At 45.5% G+C, this 14,887-nt stretch overlaps 1 protein-coding gene across 13 annotated transcripts in view; it reads right to left on the minus strand.

Moving 5' to 3' along the window:
* The window catches only part of CDYL2 (chromodomain Y like 2), a 258,880-nt gene that overhangs the window by 67,842 nt on the left and 176,151 nt on the right, over nt 1-14,887 (minus strand). For all 13 annotated transcript variants that reach the window (XM_035282429.3, XM_078357812.1, XM_035282427.3 and 10 more), the window contains one exon: nt 11,140-11,731. In XM_035282429.3, the coding sequence (XP_035138320.1) occupies nt 11,140-11,731 (592 nt within the window). The remainder of the gene's footprint in view (nt 1-11,139; nt 11,732-14,887) is intronic.

A 14,887-nucleotide genomic window follows, 5' to 3' on the forward strand; every position in this document is an offset into this window, starting at 1 on the left:
TTCTAACCAGTCCACAGTTCTGACTTTTCTCTATAGAATCCCTGGCCCCCATGGGGGCTTCTCTCTCCTGCCCCAGCCCCTATCAAATATCTTTTCTTTGATGTTTCCCTTGAGTCACCCACACCCTGGGCTCCTTATCAATATAGCCTCCCAGGGAGCAGACAGCGGGGTGCAGGTTGGAGAGGAGTCTGGGGCAGCCCTTAATGGATAGAATATCTATCAGCTGAGCTGCCCGGTGGGGTTTAAAGAGGTTGGGACAGAGTTTGAAACAAGCCAGAGAAAGGTCAGAGTGGCTGACATAGGGGCCAGAACCAGATTGTGATATTTCTGCCAGTTCATCAAAAATTTCAGATCAGTCCTTCCATGGATAACCTGCATTAGAGCAGCTGCCAGAAGTACAACAGGGGGTTCCCTGGCACCCAGGCCCCTTCTACACCTGACCCCAACCTGCCTTTCAGCTGTCACCCAAGTCTTTCCCTAAGCACAATGGCACCCTGCTTTAAATGCTTCTCACCAACCTGCAAACATGCTCTGGGCTCTTCTCCTTTGCCATACCACACCTCTTCGCTGTGTATCTGAATCCTCTCCAATCTCAACAGACTGGAGTGGACCAACCACAAAGAGGAAGTTACAAAGAGTACTTGAGCATGCAAAGGAAAAGCTCAGGGGGCCAGGTGCGGTGGCTCAAGCCTGTAATCCCAGCACTTTGGGAGGCCGAGGCGGGTGGATCACGAGGTCAAGAGATCAAGACCATCCTGGTCAACATGGTGAAACCTCATCTCTACTAAAAATACAAAAAATTAGCTGGGCATGGTGGCGTGTGCCTGTAATCCCAGCTGCTCGGGAGGCTGAGGCAGGAGAATTGCCTGAACCCAGGAGGCGGAGGCTGCGGTAAGCCAAGATCGCACCATTGCACTCCAGCCTGGGTAACAAGAGTGAAACTCCATCTCAAAAAAAAAAAAAAGGAAAAGCTCAGCTTCAGTAGAGACTAAAGAAATACAAATGAATGATACTGAGCATCCTCTTCCTCCCCTTAAACACACATATCTGGCAAGGCAATGGCAAGACTAGAAAATTACACCTCACGGGTTATCAAATATTTTTTCTTGATGGGGTGAGGGGGGCATGGCAAAATTAGCAGTATAATCCTGCCTCTGGGAACTGAGTCTAAAAAAAATCCAGAAAAAATGAAATAAAACCAAAGAAGTTTAGACCTAACCTAAATGTCCAACAAGAGACTGACTATGTAAACCAAATATTGTACAGGTTAGGTATCCTTTATCCAAAATGCATGGGATCAGAAGTATTTGGGATTTCTGATTTTTTTCAGATTTTGGAATATTTGTATTATACTTACTAGTTAAGCATCCCTAATCTGATAATTGAACGCTCCAATGAGCATTTAGTTCTGGATTTTGGAGCATTTCGGATTTTGGACTTGGGTATATTCAACCTGCATATCCTTCTGAAAAAATGTAAGTGCCACTACTAAAACTCCAATATGAAGAGATGCCCAATATGGAAACAGATGGAAATAGACATATGCCATACTGAGCAGAAAAATCAAAATGCAAGTGTTTTCATACAAAATATTTTAAACACAGAGAGACTCATCAGATGAGAAGAACAGGATTTTCCCTGTGTGTGATTAAGATTGACTGACAAAATCAGATATCACAGGATAAGGTGATGTAAGAAAGTCACTTACAAAGGCTCAGGGATTTAAATTAATTAATTAATAAGGTGGGTCACAATTCTGGCTCTACCACATCACCATCTGGAGGCTACTGGCCAGTTCCCTAACTAACTTCATAAAGCCTCCATTTCTTTATATGTGAATTGCGGATAAAAAGACAACCTACTTCAGAGAATTGTCAGGATTAACAGAGTTGCTCAGTGTAACTTCCTTAGCCCACCAACACCGACTCATTGCAAGGGCTTAATCGGTATCTGTTGTTGGTGCCATTGCTGCTGCTGTGATTATTAACAGCAGCTCACTGGGTATTAGAAAGGCTCGCACTGGCTTGTACAAAACACTGTCATGCAGTAAGTGTCACATAGAAATGCATCCTAGGATTAGATCTGTGTCTTGCAGAAGCAGCTGCTTGGCTCCCATCTCTAAAATCAACAAGGGAATTTAAGTCAACTTCAACACTTGCCAGTTGTATTGAAGTCCACACCAAGCAGATGATTTCATTTACACAAAACAATCATTTCACTTAAATGAACTTCGCTTTAAATGCAATAATTTACTCGGTGTGGATTTTGCTATTTCTTCCAGAATGGAAATAAACTTTAACAATTAAGGTAGTTCCCTTTACAACGCAGAGATGTGCATGTGCGCTCAAATAATTTTAATAATCTAGATGACAAAATTAGCATTTCCTTATTACCATCTGGTTTCTTGCCCATTCAAGAATACAAACCCATTTGGATACCCTTTCTTCCCCCCTAAATTCTCCTAAATGCCTGTAGTGGGATAGACAGCAAATCCCTAAAGATCTCATGTCCTCATCCCTGGTACCTGTTGTTGGTGCCATTGCTGCTGCTGTGATTATTAACACATGGCAAAACGGACTTTGCGAATGTGATTAAGTTAAGGATTTTGAGATGGGAGATTATCCTGGTTTGTCTTGGTGTGCCCAGTGTAGTCACATGAGTCCTTGTAGAAGGGAGGCAGCAGGCTTGGAGTCAGAGAAGATGTGTGCATGGACGCAAAGGTTAGAAAGATGAGAGGCCACGAGCCAAGGAGTATGTGCAGCCACTGGAAGCTGGAAAAGGTGAGGAAATGGATTCTCCTTCAGGGCCTCCAGAAGGAACACAGCCCTACCAATGCATTTTAGATTTCTGAATCCAGAACCATAAGGAAGAAGGTGGTGCTGCTTTAACCCACCAAGTTGGTAGGAATTTGTTACAGCAGCCATAGGGAACTAATATGGTGCCCCTTTGTTCACTAAGAGCACTTTAGTTTCCCAGATGGGAGCCTGGGTTTAGAAGTGGGCACTGTGATTCCATTCCAGCTCCACCTTCTGTGACACTTGGACAAACTCAAGCAATGCACTTGTCTTCTTTAAGCATCAATTTCCCAGTGTGAGAAGCAGTCACTGCTGAGGAAATTCGATGCACAGCTTCTTGGAGAGCACTTAGAAGGCTCCCTTGCACATGGCAAGCAGTAGGGCCATGGTAGCTGTTATTTTTCATCCTACTTGCTAGCTTCTTTTTCTTCTCCATTTTTTTTAAACAAAAACAGCTTTACTGAGATTTATTTTACATACTATAAAATTCGACCATACGAAGTGCACAATTCAGTGATTTTTAGTGTAACGTGCAGAGTTGTGCAACTGTCCCCGTAATCTAATTCCAGAACATTTTCATGGCCGGAAATGAAATGCCATAACCATTAGCAGTCACTCCCCGCTCCCTCCTCCTCTCAGCCCCTGGCAACCACTAATCTACCTTCTGTCTCTACAGATTCACCTATTCTGGACGTTTTATATAAATGGAATCATATCATATATGTTGTTTTGAGGTTCTTCCACGTTGCCGCATGTATCAGCTCTTCATTCCTCTTTATGACTGAATAGCAGTCCATCGTATGAAAAGACTACATTTTGTTTATCCATTCAACAGTTGATAAAGACCTTTATCCTTTTTTTGCCATTTCTTCTAGCATTGAAATAAACTCTGACAACTGAGGGAGTTCCTTTTATGATGCATAGATGTGCACGCATGTGTGTATATATATGTGTGTGTATGAGTGATGTGTGCATGTGTGTGTGATATGAATATGTGCATGCATATGTACATGCATGCATGTGTGTGTCTTTTAATCTAAGGCCCTAAGGAAAATCATCAGGACCAGGGGTCCCACCTCCCTGGAATGCCAAGTCAGCATCTCTGATGCTACTGAAGATGCCTCAAAGGCAGGCCCAGGGGTGTTGGCCAGAACAATGACCATGGTACCTGGGAAAGGTCTGTTGGCTAGAACCTGAATCCCTAAAGTACCTTTCTTCCTTTATAAAACTGGTCACAGACTTCCAACACCTTTAGCATCACCAGATCCGGCATCCCACCCTAATTCCTTCCCTCAGTGCTGTGCCTTACCCTTACCGAACCTCAGTTTCCCCATCTATAAACAAGGTTAATCTCAGGTATCCTTGTTATTGTGCTATGTTGTTAAATTGCTATGTCAGAACCGCTGAGGAAATTCAACCACACTTAGTAGATCAAATAGAAACTCAAGAAATGTTAGTTACCATTGCTGCCACCACCACCACCACCGCCACCACCATTATCATCACCATTCATGAAGACTGGCTGTCTTGTGTGAGCAGTCAGGGTGGAGGAAGGCCCTGCTCAATGGGGAGAGTGGCTTTTCACCGACATTAGTAAGTGAATTTTTACTATTGTTTTGGACCCCTCTATGGATACTGTACCCCATACTGCTTGCTCCTGGGGTGGGGGGGATTGCTTCCACTCCCCACTGCACCCTTCTTGGAAGTGTTCTGATGGATAGCCATGAGGAAACAGTGCCTAAGACTTTCCTAAGGCATTGAGAGAGGAAATGAACATCTGAGCAGGTAGGAAAAGCAATTACTTGGTTTCTAAACCTTGACAGTGGTCAAGACTCCATCAGCCTCTTCTGGGCACCAAAATCAAATCTCCAGAATTTAAGAGCTGAGTGGGGAGAATGGATTCTCCCCTTGGATCTGCCATGGGTCAAGTTGCTCCTGGTTGAATCATCAGACTTCCCATCACAGCCTGGCCCTTTCCATGTGCATAGGGCGGTGGCCAAGTCGGACAGGGTCTTACCACCACATCAGAGTCTGAAGACAGTTCATTAGTACAAGTTACTTGTCTGCTTTGAAAGACAAAATATTTTTTTAAAAAAGCCTTAAGTCTTTGTTGTTACTGATTTGGAAAAATCATTTGCTTTTAAAAATGGAAAAGATTAGTGAAAGTGTATTGGCCTGGAGATGGGTGCTGAAGTGCGTCAGGAAGAGCAGCTGGGCTCAGGAAGTGGTCACATGGATACCTGTGCTGACTAGAGGCTGGCCCGGGGCATTCCCTTCCCGGTCTCTTGGTGATTCACCAGATAGTTTAGGGCCACTGCTGGTGACGCTCAGAGCCTTCCTGAACCAGCTTCCCCTGGGCCTCTTCTGAGACAAGCTTGGCACCCAGAGAAGCAGTGGTGATTCTAAAGGTAATGAACTGGGGTCAAGTTCAGGGCAAGTAATGAAATACTCCTAATTTTGAGAAAGTACCAAGGGAACTGTAATAAGCCCAGAGGGGTTATTCAGGACTTTCACTACTGCATTCTGAAGTGAGGCTGATTTATAATTTGCTTTTCTCCTCCTCTCTTTGTCTTGTTTGGAAATCCAGGTCATACCGACCTCATCACAGGAGCTGGGAATACTTTCTCTCTTTCCTCTTCTCTGTAACCATTTGGGTAAGGGAGGGGTTATCTGCTCTAGAATGTGTGGTCAGGTGATCTATTCTAGAATGTTTAGATTTGCCTACAAAACCATCTGGGCCTTATGTTCCTCCTTTCTTACTTCTTCTGAGGACTTTTTAACAACACATTCAATTTCTTTTCTTTTTTTTTTAAAATTGAGACAAGGTCTCGCTCTGTCAGTCAGGCCGGAGTGCAGCGGGGCAATCACAGTTCACTGCAGCCTCCACCTCCTGGGCTCAAGTGAACCTCCCACCTCAGCTCCCTTGGTAGCCGGGACTACAGGCATGCGCCACCACACCTGGCTAATTTTTGTATTTTTTTGGAGAGACAGGGTTTTGCCATGTTGTCCAGGCTGGTCTCGAACTCCTGGGCTCAAGCTATCCACCCACCTCAGCCTTCCAAAAGTGCTGGGATTACAAGAGTGAGCCACTTCTCCTGAACCAATTTCTTTAATAGTTACTTCTCTAGGGTTTTCTAGCCCTCCTTTAGGCTGTTTTGTTGAGATGTATTTCACTAGGGAAGTGATGATTTTATCTAGGTTTTCAAATTGAATGGCATGGAGTTAGTCACAGCATTTCAGGCTCAGAGGGACCATACCCTTCTATCAATAAACAAGGAGGATGCCAAAGAAGTACATCCTGTGCCACCAAGCACTCCTGATCCCCCCACCCCCCGTCAGAACATGTTTTTGTCAGTAATCAGGGCTTAGGAAAATGTTACTGCCTGGAATCCAGCCGGGCGGTGGTACCGAGGCCAGCTCAGTAGTTAAATTTGCAGTCAAATTGCCCGAGTTTCTCTCCTAATCCCAACCTGGGCACTTGTCACCTCAGTATCCACCTCTGTAAAATGGGTAGAACAACCACCTCTCAGGACTGTCACATGAGGATCACACAGGGTACTTTGGAAACTCCAAGGCTTCATCTCAGGAAAGTACTTACACTCGGAAACTTTCAACCTTACAGCTCTTCATTTCGCACACTTTCCATGTACAGTCTTCTGATTGCCAGCTCCAGGTGCAGAGCATAAGCACTTCAAGTTTCCTCAATAACACCACCTGGCAGGCACAACACCATCTGCATTTCATCCCAACCATCCTGGAGCTTGTTCCTCTAGAGCAGTAGCAGTTCTGAAACCGGGCTCCCAGGACCAACAGCAGCATCTAGAAACTTCTGCTGGAAGTGCAGAGTCTCAGGCTCCACGCTACACCTACTAAATCAGAATGCTGAAGGCAGACAAAGCCATCTCTGTTTTAACACGCCCTCCAGGGGATTCTGATCCTGGGTCCCCGTTTGGGAGCCCTAGATTCTCAAAAGCCACAGGCATTTCCCAGGCTTGTGCTTAGTTCCCAAGTGTTTTTAAAACACAGTTCTCTAGTATGATCAATAAAGGGGAAAATGATAATCATGTTGAAAGAGTGAGTAGGAAGAGATAAACAAATGTTCTAGAAGTGAAAGCTGAGATCATTTGAAAAGATCAATGGAGAAAAAACGGCAAATGTTGCGCGTGCGCGCGTGTGTGTGTGTGTGTTGTGTGGGATGATTCGCTCAATGGTAGAGATAATTCTGCAAACACTGAATCATGCAATGTGTGAGAGGCAACGTCTGCATGGCAGGCAACAGTCATAAAGACACAAGGAAAAGGATCTCAAATGTCCTTTGAGAAATGTGGGCAGGGGACCACGAGACTGGCGTCAACGGTGATGCTCATCACCTTCCTGGAATGTGGAGAACGCTGCTAGTCTACATGCTATTCTAGGGCTCAAAGAGAAACGAAGGATCCCAGTTAGGGATGTTTCACTGTAAAGGCTCATGTGAATCTGTACAGCACTGATGCTTCAGCCTATTTAGACAAGAGTGCTGAGCAGTTCTCCAGGGCAGAACCACAGCAAGGGTTAGCAAACCCCTCAGCTTTTCTGTACAGATGAAACTGGTGTGTTTTAGAAAAAAGAGAGACAGAGAGATGCCTAGTAGAAAGTGCAGCAGCAAGGCAGAGAAACTATGTCAGGTCTTCAGTCTTTGAAGGACCAGATCACATTCCTTCTCACAAGCTTCATATCCAGGGAGTAATGATGGATCTACCAACAAATGGATCTAGGAACCATCTACTACAACCGATCACATCTGCTGGAGCTCCTGTAAATACCTGAGGCTGTTAGAATTCAGCAGTAACGTGCAAAACCCACCCCCAAGTCCCCTGAGATTCTGATTCATTCAATTGGGATAGAGCCCATTTTAACAAGCTCTCCAAGGGATACTGAGGCAGATGAGCCCCAGACCGCAAAGCCAGTACTCACTGCCAGAGAAGAACCAAAATCAAGAGCAGTGTAGAACCGATGCACATGCCCCACAAACGTTGCTGGGGGAAAAAACTCAGTCTGAAACCAAAACATCATCCGCCAGAGCCCCGATTTAGCATTTGTTCCACAGCAGATCAGGGAAGTCAGCAGTAAATGAGTAACATGTTACATAAGTTGCTGTTCTGTATGCAGAACCTTAACTCACCAAAGAGAAGTTAAAGCCATATAAAAAGCAACAGCCCACCCCCAAAACAAATGCTGTCCAACTGTAGCCAGGATTCCCCCATCCTCCTCTGCTGGGCTAAGATGTCCTCCTTTGAGCTGCAAAGCCCCAGGGCTCACCCTTGAGCCCCTGGAGACTGGATCCTTCCATCCAGGTCGGGAAAGGTGAGGTTAGGGAGGAGGGTAGGAGGAGGACATTCAAGGCCGCATGGGCACGAACACTGGCTTCAGCAAAGCTTCCCTTTGGCTGAAAACACATGTGGAAACACACTTTGCTGAACTACACCTCTGGCCCATTGCTGAAAAGTTCTGGAACCACATCCCCTGTCTTGGGTCTTGTCCAAGAACTTCAAACTGCTCTCTTCAACATTCTCCATCTCTCAGGCAAGGACTCTCAGTCTTTTTCTCTTCCCAGTTCCCCCAGACCTGGCTAACAAGCTAGCTCTAACTAGAATGCTAAAGGCTGATGGTGACTAGGACAATTATCACACCAGTGACCACAGAAGATGCCACTGCAGGTATGATGAAGGCATGCACATAGATGTAACACATCTGATGTGAAATTTCAATGCCCCACCCCCCCATACACCCATTTTGCCAGAAAGCTCGTCTCAAAATGCAGTAGAGTCACCCAGGAAGCTAGTTAAAAGTCCATCTTCTGGGCTGGACCTCAGACTTAGGCAATCAGACTCCATGTGATCTGCATCTCTCACCAGTTGCCAGGTAATCTAATACATGTAGAATCCGAGAACCAGTGCTTTAACCTTACAGGAGGATCTCACAGGCACCAATGCTATGGGATGTGATTAAGCAAAAGGGCCCTTTTGAAACAGACAAAACAGAGGCCGGCATCAGCTGAAGTGTGAGTGGAGAACATACAACATCAGGAAAACATGAGGAAGATAAGAGATCAGAGAGTGAGAAAGGTCTAGAACAGCATCTTCAGCTAACAGGACTATCATGGATCTCAACAAGTTGGCCCTCGCCTGTTCTCCCCGTTTGTGGGTTACCACGCCTTGTCACCAGATCATGGAGTGGGGGCATCAGCAAAGCCAGGGATGAGGAGCACAGAGCTGGCAGCTCTGCCTCATCGTAGAAGGCTGCACAACACGAGAGGCACAGCCTCATGCAGACCTCTCAACAAAGCCGGCTTCTCTCTTCCACGCGGCAGACTGTCAGCTAGTCAGCAGATCTTCCTCCCCCATGCTTTACTGTTGGGGTTGCCCCATTTTGAGCAGGGCAGGAGGCTGCTAACAGCCAGAATGCATGAGTGGTACCCCTGTACCCAAGAAGCCACCAAAGCTCCCCACGCCACCCTTCCTGAGACAGGGAACTCCGCCACCGCCAGCAGCCGTCACAGCAACATCAAACACGGATGTTTATGCCAAGCCCCATTTACATGAGCCCACTTCTCCCCGAGAGATGAATTTCTAAAACAAACAGCTTTTACTTATGTTCACAGGCACAGTCACGTCAGCATCAGGGATCCCCAGACGGAAACATGAGTCAGTCTGGGGCAAAGATGCTAAGTAAATCCTGTTTGGGTGAAATTCCTCTCTCTGGAGAAAGAGGAGCTTCAATGCAGATTGCTCAGATTTCTCAACAGGAGTTCCTAAAGATGGCAAGCTCTGCCAGGGAAGCCCGCTCTGCACATTCTGGACTCCAGATCGACCATCGTCACACTGATATGCATTGGCCTCATCACCCCAACCTTCCGTGAGCCCTTCTAACCATTCCCCTGCATCCCAGCATCCCTGTCTGCACACACACACCCTGGTTTCATCAGGGAATCTGGTGGCCCTGGTTGTTGGGCACTGGTTGTCCACACTCCTATAGGATTTCCAGACATCCCAAGGCTCGGGTCTCTGGCAGCCACCAAGGCTTGGTCTCTGGAAGCCAAAGAGACAAATGCCACCAAGTAGACATGCAGGTGTCTGAGAAATGAGGGACTGCATGCACATCACTAGCACAGGCAGCTAACCTGAAAGACCCGATGCCATGAAGGACTCAGGTAAGAAGCGATGTGACTACACAGGAATCTCAGGCTTGGGAGCATGAACCACAGGGTCGTTACCTCCTGTTACCATATTTCTGCCTGTAGAGACTTTGGAAAAAGGAGGAATTCCATAACCTAATACAACATATGCAGGCTGTGTTACAGTATGAAGGTGCAAAGCAAAAGAATTGGCACAGGATGAGGTCAACCCAGCATTTAGGATCCGCTGTGGTCTGAATGTTTATGTTCCCCCCAAATTCATATGAAGAAACCTAACCCACAATGCAATCCCAGCATTAACAGGGAGCGGGGAGCCTTTAGGAGGTAATTAAGTCATAAGAGCCCTGTCCTTGTGGATGGGATTAGGGCCCCTATAAAAGAGGCTGATGAGTGCTGCCTTGCCCCTTCTATCACATGAGGACACAGAAGGCGTCAGCTAACAGGAAGAGGCCCCCAGATGTGGCATCAGCCGGTGCCTTCATCATGGACTTCTAGCCCCCAGAATTGTGAGAAATTAGTTTTCTATTTGTCATAAATTACCGATTCTAAGCTGTTTTGTTACAGCAGCCTGAACAGGCTAAGACACGACCTAATATAGGCCAATCATCCAACCTAGAGATGGCAGAAGGGCAGGAGGCTCCAGCACAGGTACTGGCATGGTCAACTCCAAGTCCACACTGTCTTCAAGTCCACACTGTGCCTCAGCACACAGCACAGACCCAACCCAGACCCTACCTTTCTGGGGTACACTGCTGGGGGCATGATGGGGCTGCAAGCAAGGGCTCTGTACTGTGCTGTGGGAGGCACTGGCCTGCTGAGGACATGCATCTCATATCCTGGGGGTAAGGACTTGAGCTGCCCTCAGAGAAGTGTGTCTAGAGGGTTACCATGGCCTTGGGTGTCTTGAAGTACCATCTGGAACTTTGGATCCATTCCAGACCTTGGCTGGAGCATCACAGGCTTAGCCTCCCCACATGCATGAGGGTCCGTAACCAATGTGGGGCTATGACTGAGTCTACAAGGCTCTAGGTGAGAGAGACAAAGGGGGAATTACTGGCCACCTACAAGGTGGGGATGGAGGTGGGGTCTTACGTATGTCCCTAAGCTGCAGGCAGAGCTCCCTGTTCACCACAGCTAGAGCCAAACCCAAGAGAAAGAAAAGCTACAAACCGAGCCCGTTCTCCGCCAGCGTGGCATGGTTCACGTCACATTCGCCCACATCTTGCTCTCCAACGTGATCATTCAAATCCAAGCCAGGCTGATGGGACCCGTTTCCAAAGTGCCTCTCATCCTTCTCAGAGCCGGCATCCCCATTTTCCATCCCATTCTGAGCCTTTTTCAGGGGCATTATTTGCAAACCACTGGGGGTAGTCCTGTAAGACACTGTCTTGGCAGCCCTGTCACCTCCTGCAGGAGGCTTGCCGGAATACCCTTTTTTTGGCTTGGCCAGGGGAGGGTTAATTCGCTTCCGTTTATGGGAGGTCCCCTTGCTCTTTCCAGGATCCGAAGGTCTTTGGGAGAGTTTCTCAACCGAGGGGCCTCGACCATCACGCAGAAGCTTGGAGGTGCTGGACTGCTTCCCTGACTTGATCCGCTTGTCCTTGGACACGTGCAGCCCATTGAACTCATCAATAAACTCCTCACAATGCAAGAGGTGGTGCTCTGGCTCCCACGTGTCCTCTGTGCTCCCGTAGCCTTTCCATCGGATAAGATACTCCCATTTTCCTTTCTTGTTCTTCCTCTTGTCTACAATCCTTTCGACCTGCGATACAAGACGAGAGGGTCAGAAAACAGAGAAAGAGAGAAAGGAAGGAAGGAAGTCAGTTCCAGACAACAAGAACAGCATAAAGCCTTTGGAATAGAGGCATATATCCTAGCCATGGGGTGAGCCATGAGCCATTCAATGCCAGAAGCCAACCCTTGCAGGAGGGTTCAAGAAGGCCGGTTGATTTTATGACATCAGTGTATGGAACCCAAGGCACGTGCAGTCCTTTCCCATGATGCCTCTAGATGCCACGCCGAGCTGGTGGTAGCCACGTCTATCCAAGCTTACTATTTTTTTTTTTTTTTTGAAACGGAATTTTGTTCTTTCACACAGGCAGTGGTGCGATCTTGGCTCACTGCAACCTCCGCCTTCTAGTTTCAAACAATTCTTCTGCCTCAGCTGCCTGAGTAGCTGGGATTATAGACAGCTGCAACCACACCTGGCTGATTTTTGTATTTTTAGTAAAAGATGAGATTTCACCATGTTGGCCAGACTGGTCTCGAACTCCTGACCTCGCAATCCACCTGCCTGGGCCTCCCAAAGTGCTGGGATTACAGGCGTGAGCCACTGTGCCTGACCCATCCAGGCTTACTCTTATTTGAAATGGCATTGCAAGCTTTCACACAAGATCTTTATTCTTTTCATTGCACCAAAGTAGACGCAGGCTATTAAAGACCAATTTCGTGAGTGTTCTCCATCCTTACTTATAATAACTAACATTTATTGAGCAATTATATGGGAGGTACTATGCCAATGTATCTTTACTTATAATAATACCAGTGATCAGTAACATTCGTTGGGTGCTTATGAGGCAGACACTGTACTAAATGCTGGGCACAGACTCTCCCATCTCATTTTCTCCTGGACAACAACTCAATGAGGTCATTATTTTTTCTATCCCCAATTTACAGTCAGAGAACTAGGGCTCAGGGAGACCAAGTAACTTAACCAAGTTCCAGAATGGTAAGGGCAGAACTGGGGAACCATTCTCACCTCAGACCCAGCCTCTTCTCACTAGGTCATACTAACTCTCTTAACTGCAAAAATCTTCCATGGTGACCAAAAAAGGACTTGAATTGAAAATGTGCAGTTCTACCCACACAGCTTCCCCAGCTGCAACACAGAGGCACAGCTAGGAGGCAAAGAGATAGGTAACATTTGTTGAGCATCTTCTATGCACCTCACATGCCACCATGGGTGTACACCACTATTATTTTTCCATTTAAGAGATAAAGATATTGAATATAAGGCAACTCGCCTATCATGCACAGCAAGGAGGTGCTCGTCGTGGAATCTGAACCTTTATGTGTCAGCCTCTAAAAGCCATGAACGACTGTCTACAGGTCTTCAAAGGTAAGAAAACCTCCCCTGTCTTCATGTGATCCCCATGGGGAGATACACTTGAGAAATACCAGTCCTGATGCTAATAACTGGTGATTTTAAGTGAAGGACATGTGAAGGTTCACTTAGTATTCTTTCAACTTTGCTGTAGATTTGAAATTTTTCAGTTAAAAGAAGGTGGGAAATTCTCAATGTTATACCCCCCAAAATGCTAAATTTCAATGAAAAAATAAGCAGTTATATTCAAAAGTTTATTCTACTTCAATGTTAATATAATATGCTTTTCTAGAATGGAATTGTGATTCAATAAAATTAAGTCAAGTGAGGAGGAATCTGCCTCTGAAACTTTTGAAAAGAAAAAACGTGAGCAAAGGTGACTACAGTCATTGTTGATAATTGTTGAAGACAGGTAATAAATACACAGGGTAATTTATATGGCTGTTTATATTTACATGTTTGAATTTTAGTATGTTTAGAATTTTAATTCTAAGTAAAAAAAATTTGAAAAGTGGGATCCTCTCATCAAGGCTTTTGTACAACAGAGGTTATGCGAAATAATTAAACCACTTTCTTTGCTTTGCACTTAATAAATATGCAAATAACTAGACCATACTGCCTCTTTATAATACTGCCTCTTCAAAGATAATTTTGTTCCCTTAATCGATTTATCTCCATTCAAATTGGCCTAAAGTCTATCAAATTTTTTTCTTTATTAAACGCCCTGTGAACCCGTCTTTTAGATTAGATAATTTTTAGATATAATACACAAACTCTGTAACATTTTTAAAAAGTAAAATCATTCCTAACTAATCCAATATCCAGCTTTTGGGTCAACGAATGGGGTTACTGAGTATCCCTTTATAATAATGTTTCAGAATGCCAAGGATTTCTGCAGCTTTGCTCATTTTGAGAACATTGTAGGGAAAAACTCTCTACAGGTTACTGAGGGAGAAAACAGAGTAAGCAACAAGGCACTACCTGAAACAACAGCAGTTGTGAGAACAACAACTTAGGAATGGCAGCAGCACCCAGATACTTCCTGGGAGCTAAGTGATGTGATGTATTCTCATGGAGGCCTCCAGTTCTAGAAAACATATGCTCACCTCCAGGGATGTAGCAATTTCTTACCCAGGATGAAGTGGAGGACCATGTCAGACAAATAGCCAACACAATGGATGAGTGTATGGGTGGACAGATGGATAGACTGATGGATGGGTGGGTAGATGGATGGATGGATAAAGAGATGGATAAATGGATAGATAGATGGTAGGATGTATGGGTGACTAGATGGATGAATGAATAGATGGATGGATGGATGGATGGATCAATAGATGGATAGAAGGACAGATGTGGGATAGATGAAAAGGTGGGGACAGAGGTGCGTTAATAAATGGATGGAAGGATGGATGAATAGATGGCACTTATCAAAATGGCATTAGTAAAATATTTAAGAACAGGGTTTTGGAACAAAACTATCTGTTTTAAGTCCCCTGCTATGCCTCTTATCATGTGTTCTTGAGCAAGCTGCTGAACCTCTTTGGGCCTCAGATGACTCACAGAGCAAGGCTTAAGTAACAGCGCCTATCTCTTGGGGTTGCTGTGGGAAATACACAACTATGTAGGCTTGTGTTCCACAGTAATCTTGCATAGCCTCCTGTGACCACAAACCTTGTTGGTATCTAAGACAGAATGTTCCTTCACCTTTCAGAATATGACCCCTTAAAACAGTCAACTCCTCCCTGGGAAGAAGAGAGAGTAGACCTACTTAGATAAGGGCTTTCATGTATGGAATGGAGCTATGCATGGTTGTGC

Source organism: Callithrix jacchus, chromosome 20 (genome assembly GCF_049354715.1).
Source record: "Callithrix jacchus isolate 240 chromosome 20, calJac240_pri, whole genome shotgun sequence".
Lineage (NCBI taxonomy): Eukaryota > Metazoa > Chordata > Mammalia > Primates > Cebidae > Callithrix > Callithrix jacchus.